At 36.5% G+C, this 12,432-nt stretch overlaps 2 protein-coding genes across 2 annotated transcripts in view; both read right to left on the bottom strand.

The window, feature by feature from the left end:
• Positions 1-305: 305 nt before the first annotated feature.
• Positions 306-12,432, bottom strand: part of LOC131980230 (complement factor H-like) — a 22,111-nt gene continuing 9,984 nt past the window's right edge. Inside the window, exons 10-23 of the mRNA XM_059344442.1 lie at positions 11,568-11,726; positions 11,317-11,433; positions 10,324-10,336; positions 8,397-8,491; positions 8,039-8,092; positions 6,859-7,047; positions 6,368-6,526; positions 6,069-6,233; positions 5,349-5,462; positions 5,245-5,313; positions 2,426-2,470; positions 1,777-1,950; positions 825-850; positions 306-695 (exon numbers count right to left, since the gene is read on the bottom strand). Coding sequence (XP_059200425.1) covers positions 684-695; positions 825-850; positions 1,777-1,950; positions 2,426-2,470; positions 5,245-5,313; positions 5,349-5,462; positions 6,069-6,233; positions 6,368-6,526; positions 6,859-7,047; positions 8,039-8,092; positions 8,397-8,491; positions 10,324-10,336; positions 11,317-11,433; positions 11,568-11,726 — 1,391 coding nt within the window. The 3' untranslated portion in view covers positions 306-683. The remainder of the gene's footprint in view (positions 696-824; positions 851-1,776; positions 1,951-2,425; positions 2,471-5,244; positions 5,314-5,348; positions 5,463-6,068; positions 6,234-6,367; positions 6,527-6,858; positions 7,048-8,038; positions 8,093-8,396; positions 8,492-10,323; positions 10,337-11,316; positions 11,434-11,567; positions 11,727-12,432) is intronic.
• The window catches only part of LOC131980193 (complement factor H-like), a 24,280-nt gene continuing 21,771 nt past the window's right edge, over positions 9,924-12,432 (bottom strand). The window contains exon 10 of the mRNA XM_059344403.1: positions 9,924-10,163. The gene's annotated coding sequence lies outside the window, so the exon portion shown is untranslated. The remainder of the gene's footprint in view (positions 10,164-12,432) is intronic.

The following is a 12,432-nucleotide window of genomic DNA, read 5'->3' as shown; positions in this document are numbered from 1 at the left end:
AGCGTTATTTTGACAACTTCCCAACACGATATCCTGACATACTTGGTGCCTATAGATCTTCAGATTATACCAGTATCTCCAGTATGTAATACAATTGAGCCCGCTACAGCCTCTGGGAAAAAAACCCCAAAAAACTGCGAAAATACTGTTGCTATTAAGCAGTTTTAATATTGCTTGTTTACCATTTATTCTTATGTTATTGATGTGTCTTTCTATTTTGTTATACACCCTAGAGCCCTTTTTGATATTCTCTTGCCCCTGTCCCCTCATTTTATTTAAGCATGCCTATCAAAGAATCATGATTTTTAAGTGATAAGACAACCACATTTAAATTTTCCCCATTTTATTTATTTATTTTCTTCAATAGATCAAAAATAATAAGCAACATGCATTTTCAGCTGAAAATGTAACTTCAAAGGTTTCCAGTCAGTGATGCATGTTTTAGCCTTAGCAAGAATTGTGGTTACAAAACAGTGCAGAAATGATTGGTTTGTTCTACTGCTAAAACAATAAATGAATCACTAATCAGAATGGAAAATTAAGGACGTTGTGAGGAATTTCATATGAGACACTTCCAACACATTGTTTATCAGCATCATCACAACTTTGTTGTCGCTCAAAAGTTTCCAGTCAGTAGAGAGGAAATCCAAAGGCCCCAGTATCTCTCCCTTAGTGATACAGCCTTAGCATCCAATCTGGTAGAAAATAAAACATAAATGCATAAATCTAAATAAGACATGAATAAACAGCAGTAGTGCTTCATGTGAGACAACATCAGTGTAAATACAATGTGTTTTACAAAAGTAGATTAAAGAGTCACTCACTGAATATGATAACAACCTTTGACAACCTGAAAACATAGAAGCACAGCAGTGAATATGTGGAGCAGCTTGTTTATTTCACACCCAGGTAAAGGGCTGATGGACTGAATGTGTGCACTTTTTTTCTGCTTAAAACAATCAAACATGGTGTAGAAGGTTTTTAGTAAATCAGCTTGTGGATCGTTAGTTCTCCTCAGGTTCTTTCTTTGGTGCCAACAGATAAATACTTTTACAGTCCAACAGTGTTATGGAGAAATTGTAGTTATAACCGTGTTCCACTATATTGAGCAATTTTTTCATGTTCGCCCTATACAGCAAATGGTATTATATACGATAATACTATTTTACCCTCAAGTTATTGCTGCTGTATTACTGAGGACTGCAGTGTTTGGTGCAATTCATTTAAATCAGTGTTGTTTATAATTAAAGAAAAATAATATTGAGATTTAGTATTTTTTTGTAACAGCTAGGTGATTTTTGACATCTGAGGTAGCAATGGAGAAAAAACACATCATCGACCGTAAAAAAAACAAAAAAAACATAACAAGACTAAAAGTTTTCCGTTATTGACAAAATGATCTTAAAGTTAATGAACATTTGGTAAAACAAACAAACAGTTCCAGCAGGTATTAACTCTGGATAGAGTGCAGTGTTGACATAACTGTGTAGTTTGATCAGTCGTCCAGTGTTTGAGGTATGGACTGCAATCTGAGCGGATTCTGCTTAAGTTTTTAATGTAGCGTTCTTTGTCAAGTAACAGCAAGGACATGACACCATGTTGACATGTGAATTTAAAAAAAACTGCACTTTTCCAACATTTATGGGCGGGGAAAGGATTATTTTCCCCCTTGGCCAGTCCGCCCTCACCACATACTCATCAACTATGACTAGGGACTGTATCTGGTATTTCTTTTAATGGCAGATTAATTTGTTAAGAGCTTAATTTAAAACTTACATTCGGGGGAACGTGTCAGTCTTCCGTCATTGCACTCGAAATCAACAAAATGATCAGTGTACCACTCTGGATCTCGCACACATTTCAATTTCTTCTTCTCACCATCTCTTAAAAAATAACTTCCAGTAGGTTTTAACTCTGGATAGAGTGCAGTGTCGACATGACAGAAGTCGGCTGAACAGAAGATACAACAAAAAAATGGTTAACTTTTGTTTCCAGCCAACGTCTTTGACAAACCTTTAGAGCTGACTTGTTTTTACCTTTGCAGGTGGGTCGTTCTGACCACTCTCCATTGTCGTAACACACCACTTGCTGTGGACCAACTAGTTTGTAATATTGAACGCATTGGTAACTCAAAGATGTTAGATCAACATGCACAATACCATCTCTAACTACAGGGGGATCTCCACAGTTGTGGGCTGAAATAGAGAAAACAAAAAGGTTTCTATAAACAAATATTTTAAGCTGTCATATCAGAGTAAACCACCCTTATATGTCACCCCACATTTTGAATTCTTCAGGTCTCAACTTGCTGGTGGATCTAATGCATCCATAATAATAATAATAATTATAAATGCCACGGCTGTGGATTTGTCTTTGGAATAAACAAAGTTTGTTGTAGAAAGAAGAAATTAATCAACTTATTTACTTGGAACGATTGCAGGTCCAGTCGGTCCGGGGCTGCTGGAAGATCCTGTAAGAAAGAGTGGACACACCAGTAAGTATCACACTTAGGGATGGGTACCTTTCACATTTGAATCGATACGGTACCGATACCCGGTACCTGGGAATTGGTACCGGTACTCAACGGTACCAATTTTCGGTACTTTTGCGTAACATATTTATTTCTCAAAATATAAACTTTAAAAAATATATCAAAACAATATAAAATCCAGGATGAGCAGTGCTTTATTGTTGAGTGAACGTACATTTTGTAACATGAAGGTTGCAGTGTTATCAAAGAATGCAGAGGAGCGCTCTCAGGTGGCAAAGCACGGAGGAGAAAAAAAAAAAGTTGCAAGTGCACGTGTGATTTGTTGTGATGACGTCGTAGCTGTGCGGCGCAGCACCGGTCAGACAGTATCGTGGGCATAGCATGATGGAATAAACAAAGTTGAGTCGGGCTGCTCTGTGCACATATCGAGGATGACGCAGGAGTCCGAGGGATTTAATTTCAGCGAGGCAGTTTGGAGTTAAGTGGCAGGTAATATTCCTGAGTTGAAGAGCGGAGTATTAGCGGAGGACCGGAGATGCAGCAGCTAGCTTCTAGCTGCTAATGAAAAGTCTACGGATGAATGGAGAGAGCAAACGGAGTAAGGAAGGTCTAATCTGGAGGCAGACGAAGGCCAAGCCCGGGAAGAGACATTGGAGAGATAGTAGCTGGCGGCCAGAAGACCTAGAGCCGGCTGTTGGTCTCTGTTCCGCGGTGGAAGAGGGCAGCAGTTAGCGGCCGCGGTGAGCAGACAGGACCAGACGAGGAGGTAAATACATTTAAAAAAATAGTGCGATCGTCAGCACGCTTGTTAATCAAAGACGTCAAATGAAAACGGGTTGAAATCAATGATCAGTTTAAAGTTAACGCCGTTTAGGTACCGAAACATGGTACCGTTTGATTTTACATGAATCGGTACTCGGTAGTACCGACGGAATTCGGTCGGTACCTATAAAAGTACCGAATTCGGTACCCATCCCTAATCACACTGAGATGTTGTTTTTATACAATTCTTCCAGAATTTGTGAACAGAGCCTCTGGTTGGGGGTACATCATGTTCCATATTTATATTTGTATTTGTATCTGTTCAACCAACTAAATTATCTCTCTGTATCCGTACTTTGAACGGGTGGGACTAGCCTGGAAGTGGGTGCGGTTTAAACAGGAAATAGATTTTTGCCCTTGACTTCAAGACTTCTGTCTTGGTTGATCAGAAGTTTCTATGTTTATTTATTTTTATTAAAAAACAATTTATAGAAGAATTTAGCTTAATCTTATGCTTTAGCTTTAGATTAATGTTTTTCATCACAAGAGAAAGAGAACTATTTTCAAAAGCCAGCTACCCAGTGAGGATATCAAGGTGGCGAGTTGGCCACGTTCAAGTGTTGGATACGGGACATTTTATAAACTTATAATAATAAACTTTATTTGTATAGCACTTTTCTTAACAAAGTTACAAAGTGCTTTACAGGCAAGAGATAAAAACATAGTGGAAGACAGAAAAAATTACAATAAAACAACAAAGCAAGGTAAAGTGCAATGCAGACAAGTTGGAATCACAAATGTCAAAACATAGAAAGAAAAACCCAGAGATTAAGTACTTAAAAAGGCTTTGCGATAAAAGAAAGTTTTCAGTAGGGATTTAAAAGAGGCTAGTGATGAGGCCTGTCTGACCTCAAGGGGTAGAGAGTTCCAGAGACTCGGGGCCCTAACAGCAAATGCCCGGTCACCCTTGGTCACCAGCCGGGATCGAGGGAGCACCAGTAGAGCCCCATCCACAGATCTCAATGTACGCATTGGGACATAGAGGACCAGAAGATCAGAGATATAAATAGGAGCAAGGCCTTTTAAAGCTTTAAACGTGAGTAAAATAATTTTAAAATCAATTCTGAATAAAATGGGTAGCCAGTGCAAAGCTGCTAAAACTGGAGCTATGTGGTGATATTTTTTGGTTCCTGTTAAAATTCGGGCAGCAGTGTTCTGCACCAGTTGGAGTTTGTGGAGTCGCTTTTTGAAAAATAGTCGTGGTGGGTCGCAAAGTCACTAAGTTGGCAACACTGCTTTGCCCAGCTTTTACAAATGGCGCATGTTGTTGTGGCCTCGAGTACTACGCCACATCCTGCTTAGCGTTCTATCCAATCTGCAACCAGGCTTTTCTCAGGGGAGAAAAACAACCCTGCTTTTTGACAGGGCCAAAAAAAGTCTGGACAAAAGACCGCTCAGGGCGGCTCATATTCAAATTAGGGGCGTTTTGACGAGTGAGACCCGCCTCAATCTGGCTATTGGACTATAGTGGAAACACCCCTTTACTCTCACATAGCAACATTAAAGATTCCTTCATACGTTTGGCTGTAATATCCTCTTTGGGTTTATATCTTATCCATATAATGTGTCCTTATATCAACCACTTTTCACCCATATTTTTCTTTAAATGCTGTCATTTGCACAAACATCTTCAAGAATTTATTGTGTCAAAAAAAAAAAAGACTTGCTGTTAAAGGGAAGGCTCCTCAGCCTTGATTGTGGATATTGGATTAAAGTAAAATCAAATGAGCCACCTACTGAAAACCAAAGTTAAAACAATTCATCCTGGTAAAGACAAATGTCCAAAATGTTCTAAATTTAATGGCAACCCACCTGATAGGATATTTAAGTTTGGACCAACAGAAGGACATTCATGGCCATTCATAGAGCGACGGTACAACCATGGGTTTAAAATAATAGTAAGAACAGTAGAGGTATTTAGGAACACTTACCTAGACATTGTGGTTCATGAGACCATTTACCATTTTGACATGTGCTTGTTGCCCACCAACCCTTCACTGTCTTTGTCACTGGCTTCTCACTCAACCCTTTTATGGCAGTTTCCATCCATCGTTGCAGGTATAGGTCAACTTTGCTCCATGAGAATAGTTCTGTTGTTTCGGTACAAAGAAACCACCAACCAGTCTGGGAGCACTACAGGACGGTGAACCTTAATACCAAGAAAGTACTGGATAATTAGTCCATCCAAGCTTTGAAAACATCGCGTCAGAGTTGAAATCCTTAACCCCACCAACCTTCCAGTAATCTTGTTCATCAGGAATAAACTTTGAAAATACTTGTATTTCTTTTAACCGCTGTGTTTATAAATTAGATGCACAGTTCCCATTTCAGTGTACTGCTTTAAATGACATTTCCTTGTTTACAAAATGTTACAATAGCCGAAAATGTAAAAAAGGGAGAATTAAGTGTAACAAACAGAAACATGAGCACTATACTATATAAGAATGCTGCCATCCTTATCTGAGAGGTCATTTGGCATGTAGGTGATCAGTTATTGTTAGTGTGCCATTGGTCAACACTAACCCTGAGGGTGCTGACCCCTGGTCCACCTTCAGGCTTTAGCAAATCAGTTAACTACTGAACTTTCAGGTCCCTTATGGTGAATGTATTTATTTTTGTGGATTTTCTTTTGCCTGAACCATCACATTTAAATTGATTTAGAATTAAATCATTTAAGACCCTGGAGAGTTTATACTCATATATACTAAAAGTATTGTGGAAAATTAAAATACAAAGACCTTACTTATATACTTACACGTGGTATAATGAATTTGTCCATTAAGACACTCAACACGGCTGAAGATATAACTCTGAACACACGGAATATCCATCCAATGTCCTTCTTTTATACGTACAACTGCAGATAGAGATAGCTGTCTCCCATATAGAGCAGGATCCACTTCACAGAATCTCTTTCGCTCTGCACAAAATCAACAGAAAGAAAGAAGTTTGTTTAATTATTTGGGTAATATCTTTGGCAGACTTCTAGAAGGAAAGTATTGGTATTAATTTGTTTACACCTTGACAAAGCAAAACAAACTGTGTCCAGTATACCTTTACAGGTGGGAAGCTGTGTCCATTCACTGCTGTTACAGGTCACAATCTCTGGACCAACTTGTGTGTAATAGACACTACATCTGTATCTCACAAACGTTGGCTTCTCTTCAATAACAACAGCGTCTGGAACAACTGGGACTACTCCACATGGGGTGACTGAAATGAAAAATAGTGGTTATTTAATATTGTCAGGTTATTAAATTGTGTCAATAAAGTGGTAACACAACATTCTGCATCCAGTCTGTCTTAGTGTTTACCTAAAACCTCAACTTTTTACACTGATTTCATTCTACTTTTTGGGAATATCTTATTCCCCAGCTGCTTCTTTCACCTGCCAGCATAGACCTGCCAGAACATACACACTATCCCAACCTCACCGCTGTAACCAGTCATCACCAGTCATCACCAGTCATCACAGCAGTGATAAACACACAATCCCACAAAAAAGTATATTCATCACTTCATGTCTAAGCACACTGTCCACTTACGGCATGTTGGGCCTTTGGTCCAGTGTCCAGCTATGCAAGTGATGGTTTTCGTCTCATCTCTCTCTACAGTATATCCATCTTCACATTCATACTGCAGTTTTGTACCTGCATCAAAAAACCTCTGCTGTTCCTGATTAATGATGACTGCATGGTGGATTTCAGGGGGCTCACTGCATCCAATGATACTCTCTGTGGGGGAAAAAGGCACGGACTTAATTTGCTTGATGGGGAAACGAGCAAGAATTCATTCAGCATTAGTTTTACAGACCGACTTACTCTCACAAAGCAGCATTAAAGATTCCTTCATACGTTTGGCTGTAATATCCTTGTCTTTGGGTTTATATCTTATCCATATAATGTGTCCAACCTTATACCAACCACTTTTTGCCCATCTTCTTTTTCTAAAATGCCGTCATTTGCACAAACAATAAATTCAAGAATTTATTCTATAAAAAATAAAAAAAACTTGCCGCTAAGGGGAAGGCTCCTCATCCTTGATTGTGGATAATGGATTAAAGTTAAATCAAATGAGGCACCTACTGAAAACCAAAGTTAAAACAATTCATCCTGTCAAAGACAAATGTCCAAAATGTTCTAAATTGAATGGCAACCCACCTGATAGGATATTTAAGTTTGGACCAACAGAAGGACATTCATGGCCATTCATAGAGCGACGGTACAACCATGGGTTTAAAATAATAGTAAGAACAGTAGAGGTATTTAGGAACACTTACCTAGACATTGTGGTTCATGAGACCATTTACCATTTTGACATGTGCTTGTTGCCTACCAACCCTTCACTGTCTTTGTCACTGGCTTCTCACTAAAAAGGTCAAATCTGGGAAAAGTTTCTGACCCAAGCTAACCCCAAAACCACTCATTACAGTTTCTTTTAGACGACCAGTGGCTTGAAATGCAGCTATTTTGGGGGTAACTGTTTGTATCAGTTAGTGAAGGAATGAAAAGTGAAAAACCACAGGAAATAAAAGTCTGCTGGGAAAAAAAACAACCTTTTTTTAAAAAAAATCATAATTTTATTTAATTGGAATAAATTAACTGTATTTATTTATTTATTTATTTAATATTTCATTAAGTGGCATTCCATATATATATGTATAAATAAACAAACCAATTCTGATAAATGTGATGTTAAAAGGAGAGATGAGTCTGAATGATTTACTTGGTACTCTTGAAGATCTGTCTCTGTCGTTCATCTCAGAGGTGGCAGACGATCCTGTGAGAAACATCGCAGGTAAAAGGAGAAAACACAGAAGAGACAATAGGCAGAATCACTTTGGTGTTATTTCTGATTCGGAGTCACATCTGAAAAATATTCCCATTATGCTTTTTGAAAATTAAAGTGTCAAGTCAAGTTTAAATTTATTATAACTAAGTATATGGAACATATTTAGTGAGATGTTTCCCTGTTTTTGAAAAAAGCAAAGAGCAGGTATTGGTCAACTTTGCTCCGTGACTCTATTGTATTTGCTTTTAACCATTTATTTTTATACTTATGTGAAAGTATTCAATATTCTCACCATGTAGGATTCCAGGAAACCAAATCAGAAGGAAGACTCCAAGATACTTGATGGACATTTTGAGAGCAACTGATTCATCAGACAGCAAAGTACAGCTAAAAGCGTGGTCCAGATCAGAGTTAGTTAATTATTGTTGGGAGCATTTCCAGAAAAAGGTGGTTGAGTAAACACTCAGGCAATATGTTGTTGCCAAATCAGAAGAAAAATGATCCAATAGGCTTCATGCACACGTACACCTATGATGTCCAATAATTTAAAAAATGTCATACTATCGTATGTCGATATTTGTCAAAAATGGTCAAATTTTAAAATGCCTAAACATTCTAAGAAATAACTTTATTATAGTCTGTTGATACATATTAGTTGTAATTTTTTCCATAAATGACAGAAAAACACCATATTATGGGATGTCCAATAACTGGAAAAAAGTCATACTATCGTATGTTGATTTTGGTCGAAAATGTTCAAATTTAAAGATGAAAAATGCTGAAAATTACTTAATTATAGTCTGTTGACACATATTAGAGCATAGTTTCTCCAGAAATGTCAGAAAAACACCATATTATTGGATGTCCAAAAATTAAATTAAAAAAAGTCATAAATATGATGGCTTTTGTTAAAAATGGTCAAATTATAAAATGCCTAAAATGCTAAAAATTACTTTATTACAGTATGTTGATACATATTAGTTGTATTTTTTTCCATATATGACAGAAAAACACCATATTATGGAATGTCCAAAAATCTGACCAAAAATAAAAGTCATACTATAGCATGTCGATTTTTGTCAAAAATGTTCAAATTTTAAAATGCTTAACAATGCTGAAAATCACTTTATTATAGTCTGTTGATACATATTAGAGCATATTTTGTCCAGAAATGTCAGAAAAACACCATATTATTGGATGTCTCAAAATGTAAAAAATAAATAAATAATAAGTCATAAATATGATGACTTTTGTAAAAAATGGTCGAATCATGAAATGCCTAAAAATGCTGAAAATTACTTTATTATAGACTTGCTAGATATTATTTGTTAAGTCTTTCCATAAATGACAGAAAAACATCATATTATGGGATGTCCAAAAATGTGTGAAAAAATTAAAGTCGTATGTCAATTTTTTTTAAAAATGGTCAAATTTAAAAATTGCTTAAAATGTTAAAAATGACTTTATTATAGTCTGTTGATACATATTAGTTTCATAGTTTGTCCATAAAGACAGAGAAACACTATATTATGGGATGTTCAATAATTGAAAACAAGTCATACATATTTAGATTTTTGTCAAAAAATGGTCAGATTTGAAAATGCCTAATAATGCTGAAAATGATATTATGAAACTTTTTTTTATGATACTATGATACTGCGATGGATAAAGGTGTAAATTCATTTAAGGAACAAGATAATTATTTATATTAATTGTATTCAACATTTGCTCATTCAGGCCTGTGACATTGATAAATGCTGACTTAGTATATTTGTCGTTCTACACAATATGGAGAGAAATGAAGACAAAGGTCATGGTTTAGATTTTTACAGTGAACATTTTATTTGACTACAATAGATCATCAACTTTATTTTATTCAAAAAAGAGTTCCAACCAAGAGACAAGCTGACTGTTAAAAAACAATCAGCTCCAACATTGTGTGTTTTTATTTTCTATTAAAATGAATCAACACAAATAAATGGTGTGATTTTTTTTTCAAAAGCTCCCAGCTTTAGTTGTCGGTCGAGCGTGGTTTCTTCTGCTGGGCTTCAGGAAATCCCTGGTTACAACACAGACAATCAGCTACATTTTTAACTATTAAATAATTAATGTAAAACTCACAACATACAGTTGGAGTAAATAGTTATTCATCATTAAACACACATAACATTTAAATGATATATATTTGAAAAATAAATCAATGGATAGCACTTACCTACTGAGGATAAGCACCTGAAAATAATCAAATAAAAAGAGAAGAGCAGTGAATATTTCAGTAGGTGTGTTTATTCAAACAAACTTTATTTATTTGATTTTTATTCATTAATTCTGCATGTCTGCACCTCCTGAGGAAAATCTGTGTTATTATAAAAGAATAAGACTGGTGTTATTCTCTAATTTACACTACTTTTAATAAATTTCAGGACAATTCCATTTTCATTGGAGCTTTGAAGTTCATTATGTGTTCTGGATGAAGAGGTTTAGTCATTTCACCTGTGTGCATAGAAATATGATTGGGTAAAAGAACCAGATGTTTTTTCTACATACCATACTTTAAATATATTTTATACCATTATATGACTTTTTGACAGACCATACTATGATTTTTTTTGTTATTTATTGACTGTTGAGGGACGTGTGAGTCCCACTGGCCGAGCTACATCAAAATTTTAATCTCCTACAGATCTGATTGTCTATTCCGCCTATTTATTCCATCCATATAGGCCGCTGGTTCCCAACCTGGGGGTCCCAACCCCAACTAGGGGTCACCAAAGCTTCACAGAGGGTCAAGAGAGCTTCTTCATTTTAAGGGGTGTAAAGCTGCGTTTTGACCAAGAAAGTACTGGATAATTAATCCATCTGCTACTTCTGAAGGAACTAAAAAGCTATGAAAACATCATATCAGAGTTGAAAGCGTTAACCCCATCCTAACCCTGAGGGTGCTGACCCCTGGTCCACCATCAGGCTTTAGCAACTCAGCTAACTGCTAAACTTTCAGGTCCCTTATGAATGTATTTATCTTTGTGGTTTTTCTTTTGCTTGAACCATCACATTTAAATTGATTTAGAACTAAATAATTTAAGACCCTGGAGAGTGAATAATCATTTATACTAAAAGTATTGTGTAAAATTAAAATACAAAGACCTTACTTATATACTTACACGCGGTATAATGAATTTGTTCATTACGACACTCAAAACGGCTGAAGGTACCCTGCCAAATACATGGAATCATCTTCTGTTGTCCTTCTGTTATACGTACAACTTCAGATATAGATATAGCTAGTCTCTGATATAGAGCAGGATCCACTTCACAGAATCTCTCTCGCACTGCACAAAATCAACAGAAAGAAACAAGTTTGTTTAATTATTTGGGTAATGTCTTTGGCAGACTTCTGGAAATGAAATATTGGTATTAACTTGTTTACACCATGACAAAGCAAAACAAACTGTGTCCAGTATACCTTTACAGGTGGGAAGCTGTGTCCATCTGCCATTACTGTTACAGTACACAAGCTCTGGACCAACTTGTGTGTAAAAGACACTACATCTGTATCTCACAAACGTTCGCTTCTCATCGATAACAGCGTCTTGAACAACTGGAACATCTCCACATGTGGTGACTGAAATGAAAAAAATAGGTTATTTAATATTGTCATATTGTCAATAAAGTGGTGACACAACTTTCTGCATCCAGTCTGTTCTATGGTTGACCTAAAACCTCAGCTTTTTACACTGATTTCATCCTACTTTTTGGAATATCTTATTCCCCAGCTGCTTCTTTCACCTGCCAGCGATGAGCTTCACAGGGAGAGTCAAACACAGAGAACATAGACACTCTCCGTACCTCATACCGCTCTAACCAGTCATCATCAATCATTAGACCAGTGAAAAACACACAATCCCTCACTGGCTTCCCACCAACAAGGTCAAATCTGGGAAAAGGTTCTGACCCAATCTACCCCCAAACCTCTCTTTACGGTTTCTTTTAGACGACCAGTGGCTTAAAATGCAGCTATTTTTGGGTAACTGTTTGTATCAATTAGTGAAGAAATGAAGAGTGAAAAACCACAGGAAATTGAAAGTCTGCCGGAATTTTTTTTTTTTTTGTGATTAACATTTTTTATTTTCCATTTTCATTGTACAACAATAAAATAAAAAAAAATACGACCCCCCACCCCCCAACAACAACAACAACAACAACAACAACAACAACAACAACAACAACAACAACAACAACCAAACACCATCACCATCAGTGCTAATCCCTTTCTGGTTACAAGCATCTCTTACCGTGCTCCTTCATGTTCATCTGTTACACACATACAG

The sequence above is a fragment of the Centropristis striata genome, chromosome 11 (assembly GCF_030273125.1).
Source record: "Centropristis striata isolate RG_2023a ecotype Rhode Island chromosome 11, C.striata_1.0, whole genome shotgun sequence".
Lineage (NCBI taxonomy): Eukaryota > Metazoa > Chordata > Actinopteri > Perciformes > Serranidae > Centropristis > Centropristis striata.
The sequence above is the reverse complement of the archived record's forward strand: the minus strand, read 5'-3'. Positions and strand labels throughout refer to the sequence as shown.